This window comes from Acinonyx jubatus, chromosome D4 (assembly GCF_027475565.1).
Source record: "Acinonyx jubatus isolate Ajub_Pintada_27869175 chromosome D4, VMU_Ajub_asm_v1.0, whole genome shotgun sequence".
Taxonomy (NCBI): Eukaryota; Metazoa; Chordata; class Mammalia; order Carnivora; family Felidae; genus Acinonyx; species Acinonyx jubatus.
The window spans coordinates 10138790-10162687 of record NC_069391.1 but is presented as its reverse complement, the minus strand read 5'-3'; the positions used below and the strand labels follow the sequence as shown (position 1 = coordinate 10162687).

General features: G+C 39.5%; 1 protein-coding gene across 8 annotated transcripts in view; it reads left to right on the top strand.

The window, feature by feature from the left end:
- Window positions 1–23898, top strand: part of GAPVD1 (GTPase activating protein and VPS9 domains 1) — a 72454-nt gene that overhangs the window by 13847 nt on the left and 34709 nt on the right. For all 8 annotated transcript variants that reach the window (XM_027035117.2, XM_053204617.1, XM_027035118.2 and 5 more), the window contains exons 2-6: window positions 14588–14805; window positions 16610–17453; window positions 19422–19508; window positions 21282–21416; window positions 21562–21751. In XM_027035117.2, the coding sequence (XP_026890918.1) occupies window positions 14621–14805; window positions 16610–17453; window positions 19422–19508; window positions 21282–21416; window positions 21562–21751 (1441 nt within the window). In that variant the 5' untranslated portion in view covers window positions 14588–14620. The remainder of the gene's footprint in view (window positions 1–14587; window positions 14806–16609; window positions 17454–19421; window positions 19509–21281; window positions 21417–21561; window positions 21752–23898) is intronic.

Below are 23898 nucleotides of genomic sequence, written 5' to 3'. Positions count from 1 at the left end.
CTCTCTGACCCTCCCCCGTTCACGCTCTGTCTCTGTCTCAAAAATAAATAAACGTTAAAAAAAAAAAATTAAAAAAAAAATAAATAAAAAAGAAGAAAGAGATGAACTCATTATTTTTAATACCTGACAATTTTTAGATCATGTAATTTAACAAAACATAAAATGAGTAATAAACTGCTCCACACTGAAGGAGGTTAAGTTTTATAAAAGGAAACACATGTAGACAAATCCTTGTAATTCAAAATGGTTATTTATGAAAAATATTTGCAAAAGATGTCCATCTCTTGTATGGATTGGTTAGATCCCTGAAAAGTGGTGGGTAATTAAAATAAATCCTCAAGGGGTGCCTGGGTGGCTCAGTCAGTTGAGCTTCTGATTTCTGCTGGGGTCATAGTCTCGTGGTTTGTGGGTTTGGGCCCCATGTTGAGCTGTGTGCTGACAGTACAGAGTCTGCTTTGGACTCTCTGTCTCCCTCTCTTTGCTCCTACCCCGCTCAGTCTCTCTCAAAAATAAAGAATAAACATTAAAAAAATTTTTTTAACAAATCCTCAAATTTAAATTATTTGATTGATAAACCTTGGAAGCTAACATTGTGGTAGGTCATTAAAAATTGGCAGTCATGTCCTTTTTGCCGTATCGGGTTAATACGGTATCAGTGAGAGAGAGTGAATCTTTTTTTTTTTTTAATGTTTATTTATTTATTGTTTTGAGAGAGAGAGAGTGTGTGTCAGCTGGGAGGGGCAGAAAGAGAGGGAGAGAGAGAATCCCAAGCAGGCTGTGCACTGTCAGCACACACCACACCCTGACATGGAGCCCGATCCCATGAACCATGAGATCATGACCTGGCTGAAATCAAAAGTTGGACGCTTAACCGACTGAGCCACCCAAGCACCCCAATTAAAAAAAATAATGCTTATTATTTTAATAATAAACACACACACACATTTTTTAATGTTTACTTATTTTTGAGAGAGAGAGAGAGCATGAAAGGGAAAGGGCAGCGAGAGAGAGGAAGTCATAGGATCCGAACTGCTGACGGCAGAGAGCCTGACGAGGGGCTCGAACCCACAAACTGCAAGATTATGACTTTAGCCAAAGTCAGACGCTTAACTGACTGAGCCACCCAGACACCCTGACAGTTTGAAACTTTCAAAGAAAAAGGGACTTGTCCAGATACTAACTCACCAATGAATAATTGTTGAAAGACTGGGGCGATTAGAAGTGGCCTTGACCTATGAATTACAGCACTCACAGATGGTGTAGTGGTAAGAGCTCAGTGAGTCACATGTACTTGGATTCTGGTTTCATCTTTGCCAGTTACTAATTTGACCTTGGGCAAATTAATTTCCTCAGTTTCCTCACCTGTAAAACATGGATAAGAATACCTGCCTTTCAGGGATGTTATACAGATTAAATGAGAATATTCATTTAAAACACCTGGTTGGTGCCTAGTACATGACAAGCCTGAAATATATGGTAGTTATTATTTGTATTTACTGAACACTGATATATTTTACTATGACCAGTTAATTAAAATTCTTTTCAAGCTCAACCATTACTATTTATATAACAATTTTTAATGTTTATTTATTTTTGAGAGAGAGCACGAGTGCAACTGTTGGGGGCAGCAGAGAGGGAGGGAGACACAGAATCCCGAAGCACATTTCAGGCTCTGAGCTGTTAGCACAGAGCCTGGTACAGGGCTTTAACTCATGAACGAGATCATAACCTAAGCCAGAGTCGAATGCTTAACCAACTAAGCTACCCAGGTGCCTCTCAACCATTACTGTTTATAATGCAGTTTTAAAAAGTTTGCTGTTATATGGAAATTAATAGGGGCACCTGGGTGGCTCAGTCGGTTGAGCATCTGACTCTTGTTTCGGCTCAGGTCATGGTCTCATTCATGGTCTGTGGGTTCAGGCCCTGCATCAGGCTCTGCTGACAGCGTGGAGCCTGCTTGGGATTCTCTCTGCCCCTCCAGTGTATGCTCTCTCTTTCTCTCAAAAATAAATAAATGAACTTTTAAAAACTTTAAAAATTTATATATTTTTAGAACAGTTTAAGTTTTACGGAAAAATTGAGAGAATAGTATAAGGAGTTCCCATGTACCTAGCACCAAATTGCCCTTATCATTTACACCTTACCCTTAGCATGGTATATTTGTTACACTTAGTGAAAATATATATATATATATTTTTTTTAAACGTTTTTATTTCTGAGAGCAAGTGGGGGAGGGGCAGAGAGCGAGGAGGACAGAGGATCTGAAGCAGGCTCCACACTGACAGCAGAAAGCTTGATGTGGGACTCGAATTCACAAACTGAACCTTGAGATTGTGACCTGAGCTGAAGTTGGATGCTTAACCAACTGAGCCAGCCAGGGGCCCCACTGAACCAATATATTGACACATTATTATTAAAGTTCATATGTTATTTAGATTTCCTTAGTTTTCATCTGATGTCCTTTTCCTGTTCTAGGATCCCACTTTATATGTAGTTGTCATTATCTCTGTAATATTTTTGAAGTTTTTTAATTTTTATTTTTAATGTTTATTTTATTTTTGAGAGAGAGAGAGAGACAGAGCACAAGTGGAGGAGGGGCAGGGAGCGAGGGAGACACAGAATCCAAAGCAAGCTCCAGGCTCCAATCTGTCAGCACAGAGCCTGATGTGGGGCTGAGACTCATGAACCACGAGATCATGACCTGAGCTGAAGTCAGATGCTTAACCAACTGAGCCACTCAGGCGCCCCTATTTATTTACTTTTAGAGAGAGAGAGAGGGAGACAATCCCAAGCAGGCTCAGCATTGTCAGCACAGAGCCCGACCTGGGGCTCGAACTCACAAACCGTGAGATCATGACCAGAACCAAGATCAAGAGTCGGACACTTAACCAACTGAACCACCCAGGTGTCCTGAGAGGTTGTTTAACATAGTGTTGGATGTTCTAGCATCAGCAATCAGACAACAAAAGGAAATCAAAGGCATCAAAATTGGCAAAGATGAAGTGAAGCTTTTACTTTTTGCAGGTGACATGATACTATACATGGAAAACCCTATAGACTCCACCAAAAGTCTGCTAGAACTGATACATGAATTCAACACAGTCACAGGATACAAAGTTAGTGTACAGAAATCAGTTGCGTTCTTATACACTAATAACGAAGCAACAGAAAGACAAAGAAACTGATCCCATTCACAGTTGCACCAAGAATCATAAAATACCTAGGAATAAACCTAACCAACGATATAAAAGATCTGTATGCTGAAAACTATAGAAAGATTATGAAGGAAATTGAAGAAGATACAAAGAAATGGAAAAACATTCCGTGCTCATGGATTGGAAGAATAAATATTGTTAAAATGTCAATACTACCCAAAGCAATCTACACATTCGATGCAATCCCAATCAAAATTGCACCAGCATTCTTCTCGGAGCTAGAACAAGCAGTCCTAAAACTTGTATGGAACCACAAAAGACCCCTGAATAGCCAAAGTAATATTGAAGAAGAAGACCAAAGCGGGAGGCATCACAATCCCAGACTTTAGCCTCTACTACAAAGCTGTCATCATCAAGACAGCATGGTATTGGCCCAAAAACAGACACATAGACCAATGGAATAGAATAGAGACTCCAGAATTAGACCCACAAGAGTATGGCCAGCTAATCTTTGACAAAGCAGGAAAGAATATCCAATGGAAAAAAGACAGTCTCTTTAACAAATGGTGCTGGGAGAACTGGACAGCAACATGCAGAAGAATGAAACTAGACCACTTTCTTACACCATTCACAAAAATAAACTCAAAATTGATAAAGAACCTGAATGTGAGACAGGAATCCATCAAAACCCTAGAGGAGAAAGCAGGAAAAAAAACCTCTGTGACCTTAGCCGCAGCAATTTCTTACTTGACACATCTCCAAAGGCAAGGGAATTAAAAGCAAAAATGAACTATTGGGACCTCATGAAGATAAAAAGCTTCCTTTGCACTGCAAAGGAAACAACCAACAAAACTAAAGGCAACTGATGGAATGGGAAAAGATATTTGCAAATGACATATCAGACAAACGGCTAGTATCGAAACTCTATAAAGAACTCACCAAACTCCACACCCGAGAAACAAATAATCCAGTGAAGAAATGGGCAGAAAACATGAATAGATGCTTCTCTAAAGAAGACATCCAGATGACCAACAGGCACATGAAAGGATGTTCAATGTCACTCCTTGTCAGGGAAATACAAATCAAAACCACACTGAGATACCACCTCACGCCAGTCAGAGTGGCTAAAATGAACAAATCAGGAGACTGTAGATGCTGGGGAGGATGTGGAGAAACGGGAACTCTCTTGCACTGTTGGTGGGAATGCAAACTGGTGCAGCCTCTCGAGAAAACAGTGTGGAGGTTCCTCAAAAAATTAAAAATAGATCTACCCTATGACCTGGCAATAGCACTGCTACGAATTTACCCAAGGGATACAGGAGTGCTGATGCATAGGGGCACTTGTACCCCAGTGTTTCTAGCAGCACTTTCAACAATAGCCAAATTACGGAAAGAGCCTAAATGTCCATCAACTGATGAATGGATAAAGAAATTATGGTTTATATACACAATGGAATACTACTTGGCAATGAGAAAGAATGAAATATGGCCTTTTGTAGAAATGTGGATGGAACTGGAGAGTGTTGTGCTAAGTGAAATAAGTCATACAGAGAAAGACAGGTACCATATGTTTTCACTCTTATGTGGATCCTGAGAAACTTAACAGAAGACCATGGGGGAGGGAAAGAAAAAAAAAAAAGGTTAGGGAGGGCAGAAGCCAAACCATAAGAGACTCCTAAAAACTGAGAATACACTGAGGGTTGATGGGGGGTGGAAGGGAGGGGAAAGTGGGTGATGGGCATTGAGGAGGGCACCTTTTGGGATGAGCACTGGGTGTTGTATGGAAACCAATTTGACAATAAATTTCATATTAAAAAAAGATGAAAAACAATAGCATGTTTATATATTGGTGAGAATATCCAGTAGAGAGGGAAATATGGATGGGGGGATGGGGTAGTTGGGATTACTGCAGTAATATTCTTGAGTAGATAGATGTGAAGGGAGGAAATTAGCATAAAAGTGAGGGTTGGCTTTGATCATGAGAAAGGCAGTCCATTCAAAATAAAAGGTAGAGCGTGTGTGTGTGTACACATATATATATACTTGTAGTTACTTGTAGTTTAGTTGTTCCTGGCGTCCAAGTTGACTAAACTTTATGAGGACGGAGGCTGTGTGTGTTCTGTCTTGTACTATTAGTGCCTGGTACAATGAAGACATTCAGAAAATGTTTGTTGAATTAAGTTGGAGAAGATCGCTTTTAACAGCCTTACCAATTCTAAGATTCTTTTTTTTATTTTTCTTTAATGCTTTTTATTTTTGAGAGAGAGACAGCGCGTGAGTGGGGGAGGGGCAGAGAGAGAGGGAGACACAGAATCTGAAGCAGGCTCCGGGCTCTGAGCTGTTGGCACAGAGCCTGAAGCAGGGCTCAAACTCCTGAACCATGAGATCATGACTTGAGCGTAAGCCGGACGCTTTACTGACTGAGCCACCCAGGTGCCCGCCCTTTAATTTTTTTGTTAATGTTTATTTAAAAATTTTTTTTAATTTTTTTTTAATGTTTATTTATTATTGAGAGACAGAGAGAGACAGAGCTTGACCAGGGGAGGGACAGAGAGAGAGGGAGACACAGAATTGGAAGCAGGCTCCAGGCTCTGAGCTGTCAGCACAGAGCCCGGCGTGGGGCCCGAACTCACAAACTGAGCCGAAGTCGGACGCGTAACTGACTGAGCCACCCAGGCACCCCTGTTAATGTTTATTTTTGAGAGACAGAGAGAGAGACACAGAGCACGAGCAGGGGAAGGGCAGAAAGAGAGAGAGGGAGACACAAAGAACCTGAAGCAGGCTCCAGGCTCTCAGCTGTCAACACAGAGCCCGATGCAGGGCTCAAACCCATGAACCTTGAGGTCATGACCTGAGCCGAAGTCAGACGCTTAACCAACTGAGCCTCCCAGGCACCCTCACTTTTTTTTTTTTAAAGAGAGAGCACGAGTAGATGAGAGCACGATAATGAGTGATAATTGAGCATTTTTTCATGTGTCGGTTGGCCGTCTGGATGTCTTCTTTGGAGAAGTGTCTATTCATGTCTTTTGCCCATTTCTTTACTGGATTATTTGCTTTTAGGGTGTTGAGTTTGATAAGTTCTTTATAGATTTTGGATACTAACCCTTTATCTGATGTGTTGATTGCAAATATCTTCTCCCATTCTGTCAGTTGCCTTTTAGTTGTGCTGATTGTTTCTTTTGCTGTGCAGAAGCTTTTTATTTCGATGAGTTCCTGATAGGTCATTTTTGCTTTTGTTTCCCTTGCCTGTGGAGGCGTGTTGAGTAAGAAGTTGCTGCGGCCAAGGTCAAAGAGGTTTTTGCCTGCTTTCTCCTAGAGGATTTTGATGGCTTCCTGGCTTACATTTAGGTCTTTCATCCACTTTGAGTTTATTTTTGTGTATGGTGTAAGAAAGTGGTCCAGGTTCATTTTTTTGCATGTTGCTGTCCAGTTTTCCCAGCACCACTTGCTGAAGAGACTGTCTTTATTCCATTGGATATTCTTTCCTGCTTTGTCAAAGATTAATTGGCCATAAGTTTGTGGGTCCATTTCTGGGTTCTCTGTTCTGTTGATTTAAGTGTCTGTTTTTGGGCCATTATCCACCTGTATTTTAAATGAGTGTAAACTCAGATGAAGTAGATATCACTAGAAGCCAGTTGAAGTAAAAACCAATAGATAAAAGGAACTTTAAGGAGTCAATTATTAACAGAACTGAAAATTAAGGTAGATGTGAGTGACAAAATGTTTAGGTTAGTCTGTTGAGAGCAAGGGCTGTTTTTGAATCAGAACTGAGTCAGTGTGAATTTTGATGTAGCTACTTGCTAGATACATCAACACTTTTCTCAACTGTTAAATGAAGTTAATGAGAGCACAGTCATCATAGGGTTTTAAGGATTCAATGAGGAAAAAATAGCAGTGCCTGGAATAATAAAGTTCTAAATAAATGTTAGCTTGATAGAGTATTGTTATTGTTTGTTTGATATTGACAATGTTGTTACTTTTCAGGATACTAACTTATTTGCAGATGTTTGTACTTTCCTGTTGTCTTCAGTATGGTAAAATTTCCCACTTTTAGTTGTTTCTGCCTATATTTTATTTAAGCTATTTCCCGGTAGCTGTTAACTCCTCTTGTGTTACAGGGTGCCTTAGAAGAGCAGAACAACCTTATAGACTTTACTTTTTACATTCTCCAACCCTCTTTTGGCAACTGTGGGGTTTTTTTTTTTTTTGCTTTTTTTAATGTTTATTTACTTTTGAGAGAGAGAGACAGCGCAACAGGGGAGGGGCAGAGAGAGAGAGAGAGAAAGGGGACACAGAATCCGAAGCAGGCTCCAGGCTCCTAGCTGTCAGCACAGAGCCCGATTCAGGGCTTGAACCCATGAACTGTGAGATCATGACCTGAGATGAAGTCGGACGCTTAACCGACTGAGCCACCCACGCACCCCGGCAATTATTGTTTTTAAGCAGTGACCTGTTAGGTATTATTATTTGTGTGTGTGGGGGGGGGGGAGTATTTTTTTTTCAGAATGTGTGAGCTAATAATAATCTTGGTGCTGTACCTGATTTGAGTTCACTTAACATGATTGAGCTCCTCCTACCTGCCATGAGGTATGTTAGGACACAAAGTTGAATTCTCTCCCTCAGTGTTTACAGTCTAAGAGGAGAGATAGAGATGTAATATTATACTCCAGTGTGTGGTACATGTTGTATAAAATAGTATTCAGCATATGAATTTAATTTAGGTAAACTGGACATAAATATAGGTCAGAGTTAATATTTTTAACCTCTTAACATTTTACCCAGTGGTTTACTGACATTTTCTTTTTTTTTTTTTAATTTAATTCAATTTTTAAAATTTACATCCAAGTTAGCTTATAGTGCAGCAATGATTTTAGCGGTAGATTCCTTAATGCCCCTTACCCATGTAGCCCATCCCCCCTCCCACAACCCCTCTAGTAACCCTTTGTTCTCCATATTTAAGAGTCTCTTATGTTTTGTCCCCCTCCCTGTTTTTATATTATTTTTGCTTCCCTTGTGTTTATCTGTTCTATGTCTTAAAGTCCTCATATGAGTGAAGTCCTATGATATTTGTCTTTCTCTAATTTCGCTTAGCGTAATACCCTCTAGTTCCATCAGTGTAGTTGCAAATGGCAAGATTTCATTGGTTTGATTGCCATTTACTGACATTTTCTTATGTTTATATGGTAATGAGATTATGGATTTATACAATAATATTTTATTTTATTTATAATTTTTATTTTTTTATATAATAATGTTTTAAAAAGTATCATCTTGTATGGTAACCTATTAACCTGTTTTTTTGCCACCATTCAGACCAGCTAATTATGGATAGAAAAAGTACTGAAACATACAATTCTTGAACTTGATGAAAGGAAAAAAAATGCTTAGCAAGTTTGTCTAGACTTACCTAAAATATCTTTGATTTGGAGCTATTGAGGGATTTAGAAGGTGAATTCTTATTTAGATTAGGTGGAGCAGTACTTGCATGTGTTAAATTTTTTTTAAGTGAAGCTATATTTGAAGGTTTTAATTTCTAAATTGCATAAATTGGTTCATATTTTGCTATGTCACTGGAAACATTTTATGTGTCCTCTCTATCTTGAACAGTATTTCGGTTATAATTAGACTGTGAGCTCCTTGAGATTAGGGGACCTGGCTAAGCTCCAGAAAAGCTCAGTAATATATTTGTTGAATTAAATTGTATTAAAGCAGCAAGAAGGGCACAGTTTGAGAATTTCTAAAATATTTTTTTTCCTATTTTTTATTATGAAAAATTTCTAACATAACTGAAATTGTTGAAGGATAGTATAGTGATCATCAACTGCCCTTCACCTAGATTCAACAATTGTTTACATTTTGCTGCATTTAAAAAATCTCCTGGGGCACCTGGGTAGCTCTGTTGGTTAAGCGTCTGACTTTAGCTCAGGTCATGGTCTTGTAGTCTGTGGGTTTGAGCCCCACGTCGGGCTCTGTGCTAACAGCTTGGAACCTGGAGCCTGTTTCAGATTCTGTTGTCTCCCTCTCTCTCTGAGCCTCCCCTACTCGTGCTCTGGCTCGCTCTCTCTCTGTCAAAAATAAAGAAAAAATTGTTTTTAATCTCTTATTTTTTTGCTGAACCATATACAAGGAAGTTGCAGACATCCTTAACACTATACTTTTATATACTTGAGCATGCATCTCTTGAAAATAAGATATTCTCCTGAGTAACCACAGGATTTTTGCATCATTCTTGTAGGGATCAGGGTAATAATAATGGTGTACTGGCTCTATCATCTATCTACCACTTGTGTGGCCCTGAGCAAATTACTCAGCATCCCCGAGCCTCAGTTTCCTGGGCTGCAGAGCACTTGTTTCAGAGGGATATTATGAAGAGGGAATGTTTAAAGTTCCTAGAAGCACACCAGGCACCATTTTCAGTTTATAACCTGTTTCTCCATATGATACTCAACTGTGGTGAATAATACCATACCTACTCTTGTTCCTAGAGTTGGAAACTTTTACCTTATTTTCCCCAATTGTGATGAACAAATCTTGTGTTTCTGCCTCGTAACATGTCCCAAACTTGTCCTGTTCTTTCTATTGCTACTACATTTCCTGCCTACCAACAACTTCGTTGTCTCTCTTCATCTAGTCCTATCCCCGTGTCCTCATTTTTTTCCTTACTGCTGGAGTTTATGTTCTCAAATATAAATATTATCATAATAGGAGCTTAAACTCCTATTTAAAACTTTTCCCAACACCTACAGTGCAAAGTCTAAGTTTCTTGACTCTGGCTTTTGTGTACCTTTTGTCTCTGCAGCCTTATCTCTCATTTTACCCATTCTCCACCTCTCCCCACCTCACTGAACACACAGACACAGTCCCCCAGACTGTAGGAAGCCATGAGTAACTCTCTAAATGTACTCTTCGTTATACACCTCTGTGCCTTTGCTTGGTTGGCACCTTCTATCTGGAACTCCACCCTACCCACCATCCTCTTTATGTCTGGCAAATACTCGTCTCTCCCCTCCCCAGCCCCTCAACTTGCCTTTCAAGACTAGGTGCAGGTATCTAACTCCTCAATCGTTTCTTCTCTTTTTGTCCCCCCCTCCACATTGTATAGTCTTCTAGCATAACACCCATTACATTTTTGGACAGCCATTTGCTTGCACGTCTGCTTCATTCTGCTAGGTTAGGAAGTTCTTGAGGGTACACATTAGATTTTATTCCTTTTGTATTTCTGGTACCTAATATGTTGCTTGTACCAGGATGATAAATGTAGATATTGTGTCCACTTTTTATGGGTGAAAAAAATCTGAGGTTCAGAGTATATGCTTTATGTGCCCAAGTAATAGCACTAATTAATGAAGTATTCAGGTCTTTAAGAGCCCATTTCAGTACTGTTTTCATTAACTGTAATACTTCTTACAATTGGAATCATTTATTCAGTGATTCTGTTCTTAGTCTATGGACCTAGAGCCCCCTAGAGGATGTTAGAGTTCCCACATGGAAGTCTACAAAGTTATATATATTAATTGTCTGTAAACTGAGTTAATATGATTTTATAGGTATATGTCTGTATGTCACCAGTTATTTTTTGAATGTACCCAGATACTTTTGTTATTAACAATGAATCATCTTAGTGGACATACTTACATCTTTTGAGAAGAGAGCAACATGAGGGCCTTCATGATACAGGAGATTTAGAATAACAGCTTCGTGTGGTTTGCTTCGTGTGTTTAGAATAACAGCTTCGTGTGGGAATTGATGAAGTATAAGAGCGTGGTCTTTGGAAGCAATAAGATTCAGGTTAGATGGTAATATCTGAAATTTTCCTAGTTTTCAGTAGTTCATTAAAATAAGAAAGTTAAAAAAATTCCTGAAATGAAAATTATTAATTGCTAAACCTGTTTATGTCAGGCAGCTTTAAAAAACATTTCTAGCTGCTACCATAATGTTTAATTCTGTGTTTTTGGTCTTAGCACCAAAAAAAAAAAAAAATTTCAATATATGAACAGTTTTTTTTAAAATTTTTTTAATGTTTATTTTTTTAAATTAATTTATTTTTTTTAACGTTTATTTATTTTTGAGACAGGGAGAGACAGAGCATGAACGGGGGAGGGTCAGAGAGAGAGGGAGACACAGAATCTGAAACAGGCTCCAGGCTCTGAGCCGTCAGCACAGAGTCCGACGCGGGGCTTGAACTCACAGACTGCGAGATCGTGACCTGAGCTGAAGTCGGACGCTCAACCGACTGAGCCACCCAGGCGCCCCAATGTTTATTTATTTTTGACAGAGAGAGAGAGAGAGAGAGAGAGAGCGAGCAAGCATGAGCGGGGGAGGGGCAGAGAGAGAGGGAGACACAGAATCTGAAGCAGGCTCCAGGCCCCGAGCTGTCAGCACAGAGCCTGACGCGGGGCCTGAACTCACAGACTGCGAGATCATGACATGAGCAGAAGTCAGTTGCTCAACCGACCGAGCCACCCGGGCACCCCATATGTGAACAGTTTTTATTGGATCTGTAAACATATTGAGAGCTTTGAGGTCTGGGTTGTCATCTCCGTTAAAATGTGAATTCACTACAAATGTATTGTTTTATCAATTCCAAATCCATTAAGGTCACTCATGAATCTGATTGGCTGGGACAACTTTTTTCCTAGCTTTATTGAGATATAATTGACATATAACATTGTGTAAGTTTAAGGTACATGATGTGATGATTTGATACACAAACGTATTGCAAAGGTTAATAAGGTTAATTAACACCTCCTTTACCTCATATAATTACCGTTTTGTTGTAGTTATGGTAAGGACATTGAAACTATACTGTCATAGTAATTTTCAAGTGTACAATTGTAATGTTAATTCTTTTTTTTTTTTTAAGTTTACTTATTATTCAAGAGAGAGAGTGAGAGAGAGAGCATGAGCAGGGGGAGGGCAGAGAGAGAGGGAGAGAGAGCGAGCCCCAAGCAGGCTCTGTGCTGTCAGTGCTGAGCCCTACTTGGGCCTCAGTCTCATGAACTGTGAGATCATGACCGGAGCTGGAATCAAGAGTCGGACACTCAACTGACTGAGCCACCCAGGTGCCCCCATAATGCTAGTTCTTAATAGAATTATTTTTCTAACTTATTGACAATGTGCTACCTGGACATACGATGTTGTATTGTGTTATATGGGCCACAGGCACTTGTGTCGTTGATATAAATCATTTGTGGTTTGGGGCTACACTGATTACTGTTGTTGATATAAAACATCATCACAGAGGGGCTATGAGCTGAGTGCTTTGTGTCACTCTACCCCGTGTCCCCTGGGAAGGTCTGAGACTAGGGCCAAAAGTGGCCCCAACAGGGTCCTCCCTGAGTTTCAGGGAGGTGAGTTCCCAGAGATTGGGTCTTTGCTTGAGGTCAGACTGGGCAGGAGATGCTCTGGACCCCACCCTTGGGGAGGAGGCAGATGCCTCCTTAGCTGGAGGTTGGAACAGATTTGCGGCCAGCAAGTAAGTTTAGTGGCTGAGCTGAGGTACCCTGCCCAGGGACCTCATAACCCAATTCACACTACTCTCCCCTGTTTAAGAAAAAGATGTGGTCTGGCAGGCCTAGGTTCAAGGGCATGCATAGCTTAAATAATAATGCTTTAAAATATGTGTGCTATTTCTATTTGTTTAGCTACTAGATAAACAAGAATTATGTGAGTTTATTCCTTTGGCAAATATTTGTTCAATTCTTTAAAAATTTTTTTTTTAATTCTAGAGAGAGGGTGGGAGTAGGGAGAAGGGAGACAGAGAGAGAGAGAATCACAAGCAGGCTCTGTGCTCTGTGCTCAGTGCTGAGCCTGATGTGGTGCTTGATCCCAGGACCCTGGAATAATGATGTGAGCCAAAATAAAGAGTTGGATGCTCAACCGAATGAGCCATCCAGGTGCTCCAAATATTTGTTCAATCCTTGCTATGAACCAGGCCCTCTCCTCAGCCCTGAAGTTACAGCTGTGAGTGAATAAAAAAACAGACAAGCCTTGGCCCTGGTGGCTCTTACCTTTAAGTGGGGAACCATACATACTCTAAGCATAATGAACATGCTAATAGCTGTCTGTAATTTAACGCTAGACAAAGGCAAGTACTTTTTAAAAAGACTGGAAAAGGGAATAGGAAGGGATAGTTTCAATTTTAGGAGATATCTGAGAAGGCCTTTCTAAATAGAAATTTGAGCAGAGAGACCTAAATGAAAGTACTAGCCCACCTAAAGGAATAGTGTTCCAGACAGAGGGATCATCAAATGCAGGGGCTTTGAAGAAGGGGCATGCTTGGCCTGTTCAAGCAAGGAAGCCAGTGTGTCTGGAGCTGTGTGAGCAAGGGTAGAATGGTAGGAGATGAGGTTGGAGAAGTAGCCAGGGGATAGACCTTCAGATTTCATTCTAAATGTAAAATAAGGCTTTGGATGGTTTCTAGTAAGGGAATAAGGTGATCTGACTGACTTTTAAAGGATGCTCTGTGCTAGGTAGAGAATGGACTCTAGTAGTACAAGAAAGGAAGCAGGGAAATCAGGAAGTGGTGGTTATAGACCTTTGGGTGAGAGATGATGGTGGAGGAGGTGGTGAGAAGTAGTCAGATTGGAGATGTATTTTAAAGATAGAGTCAAAAAATAATAATAAAAAAAAGTCAACAGGTTAGGTTGATTGCAATGTAAAAAGGAGCAGTCAAGGAAATTCTAGTGCTAATAGACACTAGATTTGAAGGAAATACACAAGGTTTTTACTGAGGGTGTCTCTGAGCAGTGGCCTTATTAGGAACTTTCCTTTTTGCTTATCTGTATTTACCAGTGTTTCTTTTTTTTTTTTTTTAATTTTTTTTTTAACGTTTATTTATTTTTGAGACAGAGAGAGATAGAGCATGAACAGGGGAGGGGCAGAGAGAGAGGGAGACACAGAATCTGAAACAGGCTCCAGGCTCTGAGCTGTCAGCACAGAGCCCGACGCGAGGCTCGAACTCACAGACCGTGAGATCATGACCTGAGCTGAAGTCGGATGCTTGACCGACTGAGCCACCCAGGCGCCCCATCAGTGTTTCTATACTGAACCTGTAATGCTTCTGCAATAAATATATAGATTATTTTTAAATTAGAGTTAATCATAGTACTAAATGTAGCCTCGTTCTTTTGTTTTTTGTTAATTTTATTTTTGAGTGCGTGAGAGAGAGAGTGCAAGTGGAGGAGGGGGCAGACAGAGAGGGAGACAGAGGATCTAAGGCAGGCTCCGTGCTGACAGCAGAGAGCCTGATGCGGGGCTTGAACTCATAAATTGTGAGATCATGACCTGAGCCGAAGTCAGACACTTAACTGACTGAGCCATCCAGGCACCCCTAAATGTAGCCTAATTCTTAATGTATTCTCCTACCCCTTTTGATTTTGGAAAACAATTTAAGTGACATCAAATTTTTAAATTTGTCTTTTTCCTGTTAGTGATTAGCCTTTGTACCTGCCCTGCATTTGAAGATGGTGAAGCTGGATATTCATACTCTGGCCCATCACCTCAAGCAGGAACGCTTATATGTAAACTCTGAGAAACAGCTCATTCAGAGGCTAAATGCAGATGTACTTAAGACGGCTGAAAAGTTGTATCGGACAGCATGGATTGCTAAGCAACAGAGAATTAATTTGGACCGGCTTATCATAACCAGGTAAAGAAAAAGTTTTATGAACCACTGTAGTTCTGTGCTCACTGGTAACTGTAAATAATCTATTTCCTACAAAGTGCATGGTTTCAGACAGTGAGTCAACATTAAGGTGAGTTTTTGTCTATTAATTAAGCACTGTTACAGAGAATTACACCTTTAGTGTTAATATTTTATACCACATCAATTAATTTTGTCTCTTTATGTATGTAACATTTTGTTGTTGCTGAGAGTAAATTATCTTGTGTTCTACTTTTTTTCATTTTTTTAAGTAGGCTCCATACCCATCATGGGGCTTGAACTCATGACCTGAGATCAAGAGTTTCATGCTCTACCAAGTGAGGAAGCTAGGCACCTCTCTGCTTTCCTAATATTACTGTTGTTATTTTAGAGATGAAAAAATTTTTTTTGTAAATTTATTTATTTATTTTGAGAGAGAGAGAGAGAGAGAGCGTGCGTGCTTGTGCGTGCAGGCAGGGGAGAGGCAAAGAGGGAGAGAGAGAGAATCCCAAGCAGCTCAGAGCCCAAGGGGCTTGATCTCCAGAACCTGTGAAATTATGACCTGAGCTGAAATCAAGGGACACTTAACCGACTGAGCCATCCAGGCGAGTGACCCAGTTTTTAAGTAATCTCTACACCCAACGTGGGGCTTGAACTCATAACCCTGAGATGAAGAGTTGCGTGTTCCACTGACTGAGCCAGCCAGACACGCCCTTTTTTCCTAATATTATTTAACATATAGTTGGCTCTTGAACAACAAATAGGTTTGACCTGGGCGGGTCCACTTATATGTGGATTTTTTAAAGTACTGTAAATGTATTTTTCTCTTCCTTATGATTTTCTTATGACATTTTCTTTTCTCTAGCTTACTTTTTTGTAAGAATACAGTGTATAATACATATAACATACAAAATATGTGTTAATCGACTTTATGTTATCTGTAAGGCTTTCTTCTGGTCAACAGTAGGCTATTAGTAGTTAAGGGTTTGAGGAGTCAGAAGTTTTATGTGGATTTTCCATTGCACCCGGGGTCAGTGCCCCTGATGCCCGCATTGTTCAAGGGCCAACTGTATACATTTCCATGTTTTGATACTATTTGTCTACTTCTTCGTTTAGAAATGTTTTTCACTGTGTTAATACCTTATTGTTCTATTGTTCTAAGAAGCAGTTTTTAACTGTAAGAAGAGTGGTGCTGAGGTATAACGTTGAGAAAAGCAAGACACAGAAAAGTACATACTGTATGATTCCATTTATGTGACATTGAAAAAAAATAGGACCAATCTTTGATGGTAGAAATCAGAATAATGGTGGGGTGCCTGGGTGGCTCAGTTGTTTGAGCATCCGACTTCGGCTCACGTGTTGATCTCACGGTTTGTGGGTTCGAGCCCCGCGTTGGGCTCTGTGCTGACAGCTCAGAGCCTGCAGCCTACTTCGGATTCTGTGTCTCCTTCTCTCTGCCCCTCCCCTGCTTGCACTGTTTCACTCTGTCTCTCAAAAATAAATAAATGTAAAAAATAGAAATATAATTGAAAAAAGAAATCAGAATAATGGTTTTTTTTTTTGATACTTTTCATTGGACCTGATTTAATATGAGGAATTTGTCCTCCTTTGTACTTTTGGTTTTGCCTTTTTTTACACATTGAGATGCTGGTGGGCTGAAAGATTTGAGCACTTTGGAGTGATCTCATTGCTGGGACTATAATCAGTCTACGTTTCAGTGGAGTTTTAGTGGAGTTTCAGTGGAGTTTCAATGGAGTATATGTGTTATTGTTGTTGATTTTGTTGTTTTGCTTGTCTGCTCATTTTTTAGTGCTGAAGCTTCCCCTGCTGAATGTTGCCAGCATGCCAAGATTTTGGAAGATACACAGTTTGTTGATGGATATAAGCAATTAGGATTTCAGGAGACTGCTTATGGAGAATTCTTGAGTCGGTTAAGGGAAAATCCTCGTCTTATTGCCTCCTCTTTGGTTGCTGGGGAGAAACTTAATCAGGAGAACACACAAAGTGTTATTTACACAGTTTTTACCTCCCTCTATGGCAACTGCATTATGCAAGAAGATGAAAGCTACCTCCTTCAGGTTTTGAGATACTTGATTGAATTTGAACTTAAAGAAAGTGACAACCCCAGGCGACTTTTGAGGAGAGGAACTTGTGCCTTCAGCATCTTATTTAAACTTTTTTCTGAAGGACTGTTTTCTGCCAAACTTTTTCTCACAGCTACTTTACATGAGCCAATCATGCAACTACTTGTTGAAGATGAAGATCACCTGGAAACAGATCCAAACAAGCTAATCGAGAGGTTCTCCCCATCTCAACAGGAAAAACTCTTTGGAGAGAAAGGCTCAGATAGATTCAGGCAAAAGGTTCAAGAGATGGTGGATTCCAATGAAGCCAAACTGGTGGCTTTGGTGAACAAATTCATTGGTTATCTCAAACAGAACACATACTGCTTTCCACATAGTTTGAGGTGGATTGTGTCACAGATGTACAAAACCCTCTCCTGTGTAGATAGACTGGAAGTTGGGGAAGTCAGGGCAATGTGTACTGATCTCCTTTTGGCCTGCTTCATCTGTCCTGCAGTTGTCAATCCAGAACAGTATGGAATAATTTCTGATGCTCCTATTAATGAGGTGGCAAGATTTAATCTGATGCAGGTATGCTTTTGCTATTATTATTAGTGTGGCATTCAGTTGAAAATCATTTGATTAGGTAGATGGGAATAGAAAATACGATGATAATATTTATATATTCTTACCATTCCTTTGCCTCAAACTGCCTTAAATGTTTTCTTCTTAAGAAATGGAAGCAGTTATTGGGATTTAAAAATATTGTCAGATATTTTAGGCATAAAATATTTTGTGTTAGTTTTTAAATAGAGTCCTCAGATTTGAATGTATAGTTGGTTAGATTGTCTAGAACAGGGCCACCGTCCCTTTCCCATGATTTCAAAACCTAGCATGATTGAAAATCTTTATACATCATTTTCTTTTTTTTTTTTTAATGTTTATTTATTTTTGAGACAGAGAGAGACAGAGCATGAACGGGGGAGGGTCAGAGAGAGAGGGAGACAGAATCTGAAACAGGCTCCAGGCTCCGAGCAGTCAGAGCCCGACGTGGGGCTTGAACTCACAGACCGTGAGATCGTGACCTGAGCCGAAGGCGGACGCTTAACCGACTGAGCCACCCAGGCGCCCCTATACATCATTTTCTATACGTTGTTTAGTAGCAAAACTTAACTTGAACTCACATGAGGCTGTTTATCATCGTTACTCCATTTGCTGCTAATGAATATTCCTGTTTTGCTGCAGAAATGTTAATACATTTGATTACAGAATGCCACCCTTAATACTGGCTGTGTTACATCTCTGCACTGATCAGCCTTTCAAAAATTACAAATTTTGAAATCTGAAACTCTTCAGGCCCTAAGAGTTTTAGAAAGAGGAGTTCTGTGTGTGTATTAGCATTCCTTACCCCCTCCCCGCCAATCATCTGAACTACTGAAATCATGTTATTTCTTTTTTTTTTAATTTTTTTTCAACGTTTATTTATTTTTGAGACAGAGAGAGACAGAGCATGAACGGGGGAGGGGCAGAGAGAGAGGGAGACACAGAATCGGAAGCAGGCTCCAGGCTCTGAGCTGTCAGCACAGAGCCCGACGCGGGGCTCGAACTCACGGACCGCGAGATCGTGACCTGAGCTGAAGTCGGACGCTTAACCAACTGAGCCACCCAGGCGCCCCTGAAATCATGTTATTTCTTAAGAGAATCTTTTAATCATATCCTATCCCACAGAAGTACTGTGAAGAAGAGACTGAGTTTATTTGGAATAGATTATATCTTTGGATGATTTTGTTTTTAAACGATAAGCTTTTTTTCCATGGTTAGTTCTATTATATTGGTATGTTTAGCAATTAACTATAAAGAATCCCCAAAATAAAATTAAAAATTTTTTATTATCTGTGAAACACTAAATTTATTCTAAGATAGTGTAGTTGTAGTTTTTATTTTTGTCGTTCCAATAAAGATTGAGTCACTTATTTTCAAAATGAGCAAAAAGGGGAATTGTCCCAGATATTAAGGTAATGCTATATGATATTAGTTTTCTCCAAAGTGTCTTTAAAGAGAGTAGATTAACAGTTCTCTCTTACCAGTAAGAAACTTGCTCTGTGAATTAATATTTACCTTCCAAGCAGCTATGTTCTGTAGGATTTTTAAATCTAGAAAAAAAAAAATTCTACCTTGAGTATTTTATGAACTATATAAGGGAAAAGTACTTCATATTAACTTGAAGTAGTTTGAATTTTTGCAAATGAATTTTAAGATTTCTAAATGTATGAAAAGTATAATATCAGAAACAAAGGTGTTGCATTTTTATTTCATATTGTCAGTATAACGTATAAAGCAAAATTTTCTGTTTATTGTCCATAACTCTTAATCTAAATATAGTAAAAGCTGATGTAGAGAAGATACATGTTTTATTTGGGACCCTCTTTTGCATGCTTGGTCAGATTGTGTGAATATTACTATGAAACAGATGTTTAGACTAGAATGGAAGTGCTTTCATAGAGAAGAATCTGTAAGTATCTATAGCCTGTGTCTCCCTGCCACTGCTTTGGGTTGCAGGTTGGCCGCCTTTTGCAGCAATTGGCAATGACTGGCTCTGAAGAGGGAGACCCCCGGACAAAGAGCAGCCTTGGAAAATTTGACAAAGTAAGAATGAATACTGTCTCGTGTGAAATACTATTTATAGACGATTTTGCCAGAGTATTAGTGAACTTAACTACTGTCTTTATTGTCTTTCGGTGGTGTATAAATTAAATATTCATTTCAGTTACCCTTGGTATAGCCATAGAAGGATACAATATTGGATCGGCAGCATTCATTTTTTTCATTTTAGAGAGAGAGAGCGTGCGCACGTGTGAGCGGGAGAGAGAGGTGGGAAGGAGGGTAGGGAAGGGAGGGAATGGAATCTCAAGCAGGCTCCACGCTCAGGGAGGAGCCCGATGCAGGGCTCAATTCCATGACCCTGGGATCATGACCTGAGCTGAAATCAAGAGTTGGACACTCAACTGACTGAGCCACCCAGGCACCCTGGATGAGCAATATTTAAAGGAAGATGTCACGGGGCACCTGGGTAGCTCACGCTGAGCGTGGAGCCTGGTTGAGATTCTCTCCTTCTCTCCCTCTGCCCCTCTCTCCTGCTCTTGTGTATGTGCACACACACTCTCTCTTTCTCTCTCTAAAATACAAAAAGTTTAAAAATGATGATGTCACTAGAGATTACTTATTCTCAATTAATGAAGTATTGAGGAGATGCCATAAGAGAGCCAAAGAGCTATTATTTTAAAAAGTTTAATTTAAGGCATCTGGCTGGCTTAGTGGGTAGAGCATGTAACTGAATCTCAGGGTTGTGAGTTCAAGCCCCATGTTGGGTGTAGAGATTACTTTAAAAAAATTGAAAATGTTTAAGTACATAAATAGTTTAATTTTTTAAAAAGTCACTAAAGTTGGGTGCCTGGGTGGCTCAATTGGTTAAGCATCTGACTTTGACTCAGGTCATAATCTCACAGTTCGTGAGTTAGAGCCCCATGTTGGATTCTCTGCTATCAGTGGAGGGCCCACTTTGGATCCTCTGTCCCCTTCTCTCTCTGCCCTTCCCCTGCTCACGTTCTCTCTCAAAAATAAAAACTAAAACATTTTTTTAATAAGTTACTAAAGCAAACAAGAGATAATTGTATAGTTTTAAGTGTATAAGTATGTTTTATGGCATTGTTCACTTTAATTAAATTAGATTTTAATTAATCATAGTCAAGTAGGCTATACATTCTACTTTGTTTAAAATTCAGAGGTTATATAGTCAAATTCTCCTTCCACCTCTGATTTCTAGCCTTTATTTCCTCCCCAAAAGATTCTTCTTTTTTTCTTTTTTAATGTTTATTTATTTATTTTGAGAGAGAAGGAGAAAGCACGTGCATGTGTGCAGTAGGGGCAGAGGGAGAGGAGAGACAGGATCCCAAGCAGGCTCCATGCCGCCAGTGCAGAGCTGGATGCGGGGCTCAGTCTCATGAACTTGTGAGATCATGACCTGAGCCAGAATCAAGACTCGGATGCCTAACCAACTGAGCCGAGCCACCCAGGCACCCTTCCTCCCCAAAAGGTTCTTGATGTTCTCAGTCATTTATGTTTTCTTCAAGAGGTCTATATGTAAACAAGCAAACTCTTACATATATTTTCCTAGTCACCCCATCCCTCCCTTTTCACAAATGGTGTAGTGTGCACTGTTCTGTGTCATGTTTGTTTCACTTACCAGAATTTTGTGTAGACAATTCTATATTAATTCATGAAGAGTTTAATTTGTTTCAATGTTGGGTTTAATATAATTTTCAAGAATAACTTTTTGCATGCTTGTCCCCCTTGATTAGACATTTTATTCCCTTATTTTAAAGGGGAAATATTTCACTTTGATTTTTCCCTGTTTAACAGAGCTGTGTTGCTGCTTTCCTTGATGTTGTGATTGGGGGCCGCGCAGTGGAGACCCCTCCAATGTCCTCCGTTAATCTTCTGGAAGGATTGAGCAGAACTGTGGTTTATATAACCTACAGTCAGCTTATTACTCTGGTAATGGCTTTATTCTTTAATAGGATTTTCTCAAAAGTCATTTATCTAAGCATGGGCAGAGTCATAGATGAGTACATTGTGTGAGAAATATATATTGTATTTGAAAAATTGATCTCACTAGCTAATGTCCTTTTACTTTTGCCAGGTGAATTTTATGAAGAGTGTAATGTCTGGAGATCAACTAAGAGAAGATAGGATGGCTCTTGACAATTTATTGGCAAACCTGCCCCAGGCAAAGCCAGGAAAAAGTAGCAGTTTAGAAATGACTCCCTATAATACTCCTCAGCTGTCTCCAGCAACCACTCCAGCAAATAAGAAGAATCGATTGCCTATAGGTAAAGAGAATTTCTCATATTCAGGCTCTCCTTAAATTTAGTGTGTGTATATATGTGTGTGTTTGGCTTTTGTTTCTGTTCAGTGTTTTGCAATATGGTTTTGAATAATTTGGGAAAGCCTTTCTCTTTATGTTTACTGATACTAATGCAATTTTTAAAAATTGCACCAATTAGTTATGGTTTATGAGTAAGTTCTAGCTTTATCTAGACCTACTTTTCATAATTAATTGAGATCATGCCACCAACAGTATACTTTGATTATATTTTAGTAACTTTTCTTGGAAATCTGGGTGTGCCATTTGTTATAAGTAGTCAGTATTTGGATTATGTAGCCCTGTCCTTTGTTCAAAGTTCTAAATAATAAAATAATAACTTAGTAGTTTCTGTCAGTAAAGTGGGAAATACACAGTTACTATTTCCCCAATATTGGTTTTTTTTTTTTTTCTTTAACATTTATTTATTTTTGAGACAGAGAGAGAGCATGAACGGGGGAGGGTCAGAGAGAGAGGGAGACACAGAATCCGAAATAGGCTCCAGGCTCTGAGCTGTCAGCACAGAGCCCAATGCAGGGCTCGAACTCACAGACTGCGAGATCATGACCTGAGCTGAAGTCGGACGTTTAACCAACTGAGCCACCCAGGCGCCCCCCCCCCCCCCCGACCAATATCGTTAGTAATGTTTTATCAAGTGAGCTAAGATACCTTTATTTTATAAAATAAAGTTTCTTTTTATTTAGTCAAGCTTATTTAAAACAATTGGGTTTAATTAAGTTCTATTCACCTAGTAAACTTCTATTATCTATCTGTACACACACTCACACAAACTGATTCAGCATTACCATGTACCAGACTCTGGATGAGCACTTTATAGATGTAGTTTCATTTAATCATGCAAAAAGTCCCCACAAAAAGAGTAGGTATAATCACTATCCTGCGGGGTAGGGGTGGGGGCACTGTGTTGGACCCTGGGAATGCAGAGAGCATTAGGATAGGCTGCTACTCTCTAGTTGCTGATAGTCTATTGGGGAGAATAAGAGGAGACCATTTCCCTTCATTATGCTAAGTGTCTGATGGAGATAAGCATGCATGGAGGTTTATGGGGCACCCATGTTGTCCAAGTGGTGATAATGTCAGGAGATGATCCTAGAACAGGTGAAGCTAATACTTTCTCTTGAAGGATGAATGGGAGTGAGACAAAATAGCCAAGACAGGGAGGGAAAGAGTGTTTAGGCCAAGAGAGCAGTATTTTAGTGCCATTTTTTTGATGAAAATGAGGAGGAGCTCAGCAAGTTAGTGAACATGAATAGGTACTTTATTTTACACATTTTACAGAACGGGATTTCATTTTTAAACTTCCGTGAGCTGATTTGTTACGAACTGTTGATTTCTTTTTAATTTTTTTAAATGTTTATTTTTGACAGAGAGAGACAGATTGCAAGCAGGGTAGGGGCAGAGAGAGGGAGACACAGAATCTGAGGCAGGCTCCAGGCTCTGAGCTGTCAGCACAGAGCTCAGTGTGGGACTTGAACTCATGAACTGTGATCACTACCTGAGCTGAAGTTGGACGCTTAACCGACTGAGCCACCCAGGCGCCCCAAGAATTGTCAGTTTCTTAAAATTAATCCATCTTACATTTAATAGAATAATATCAACAAGAATATGATATCATATTCTTCAAGTCCTTGGCTTTCATCATCCTGAAATGTCAGTTTTCAGAATTAAAAATAGAAAAAAGATGAATTTTGACACTGGGTGATTTTTTTTTTTTTTTGACACTTGGGGATTTTTAATGTAGCCTATTTGCACTTTTTAAACAAGAAATGAATGATTTTTGGTAAATCAGAGATTTTTTTTTTCCTCCATTATTCACTCCTGCACATGAGTTCATTTCTTGTCATCTAGAAGTGTCATTAAATATGGGTATAACGGAAAGTAAATATTCAGATGTTTGCCCCATATATTTTGTATAGTCGTATGACCTGGTCACTGAATTTATTTCATATTTTTAAAAAATGTGCCCATTATTCAGAGGGTTGATTTTCTTTCTGTTTAATGCTTTTGCAACCCAGGACAACAGTTAGCAGCCATCACTGTCTGGGATTCCTCAGCCACTAATCTAACTGCTCATATTACTCTAGTAACCCCATT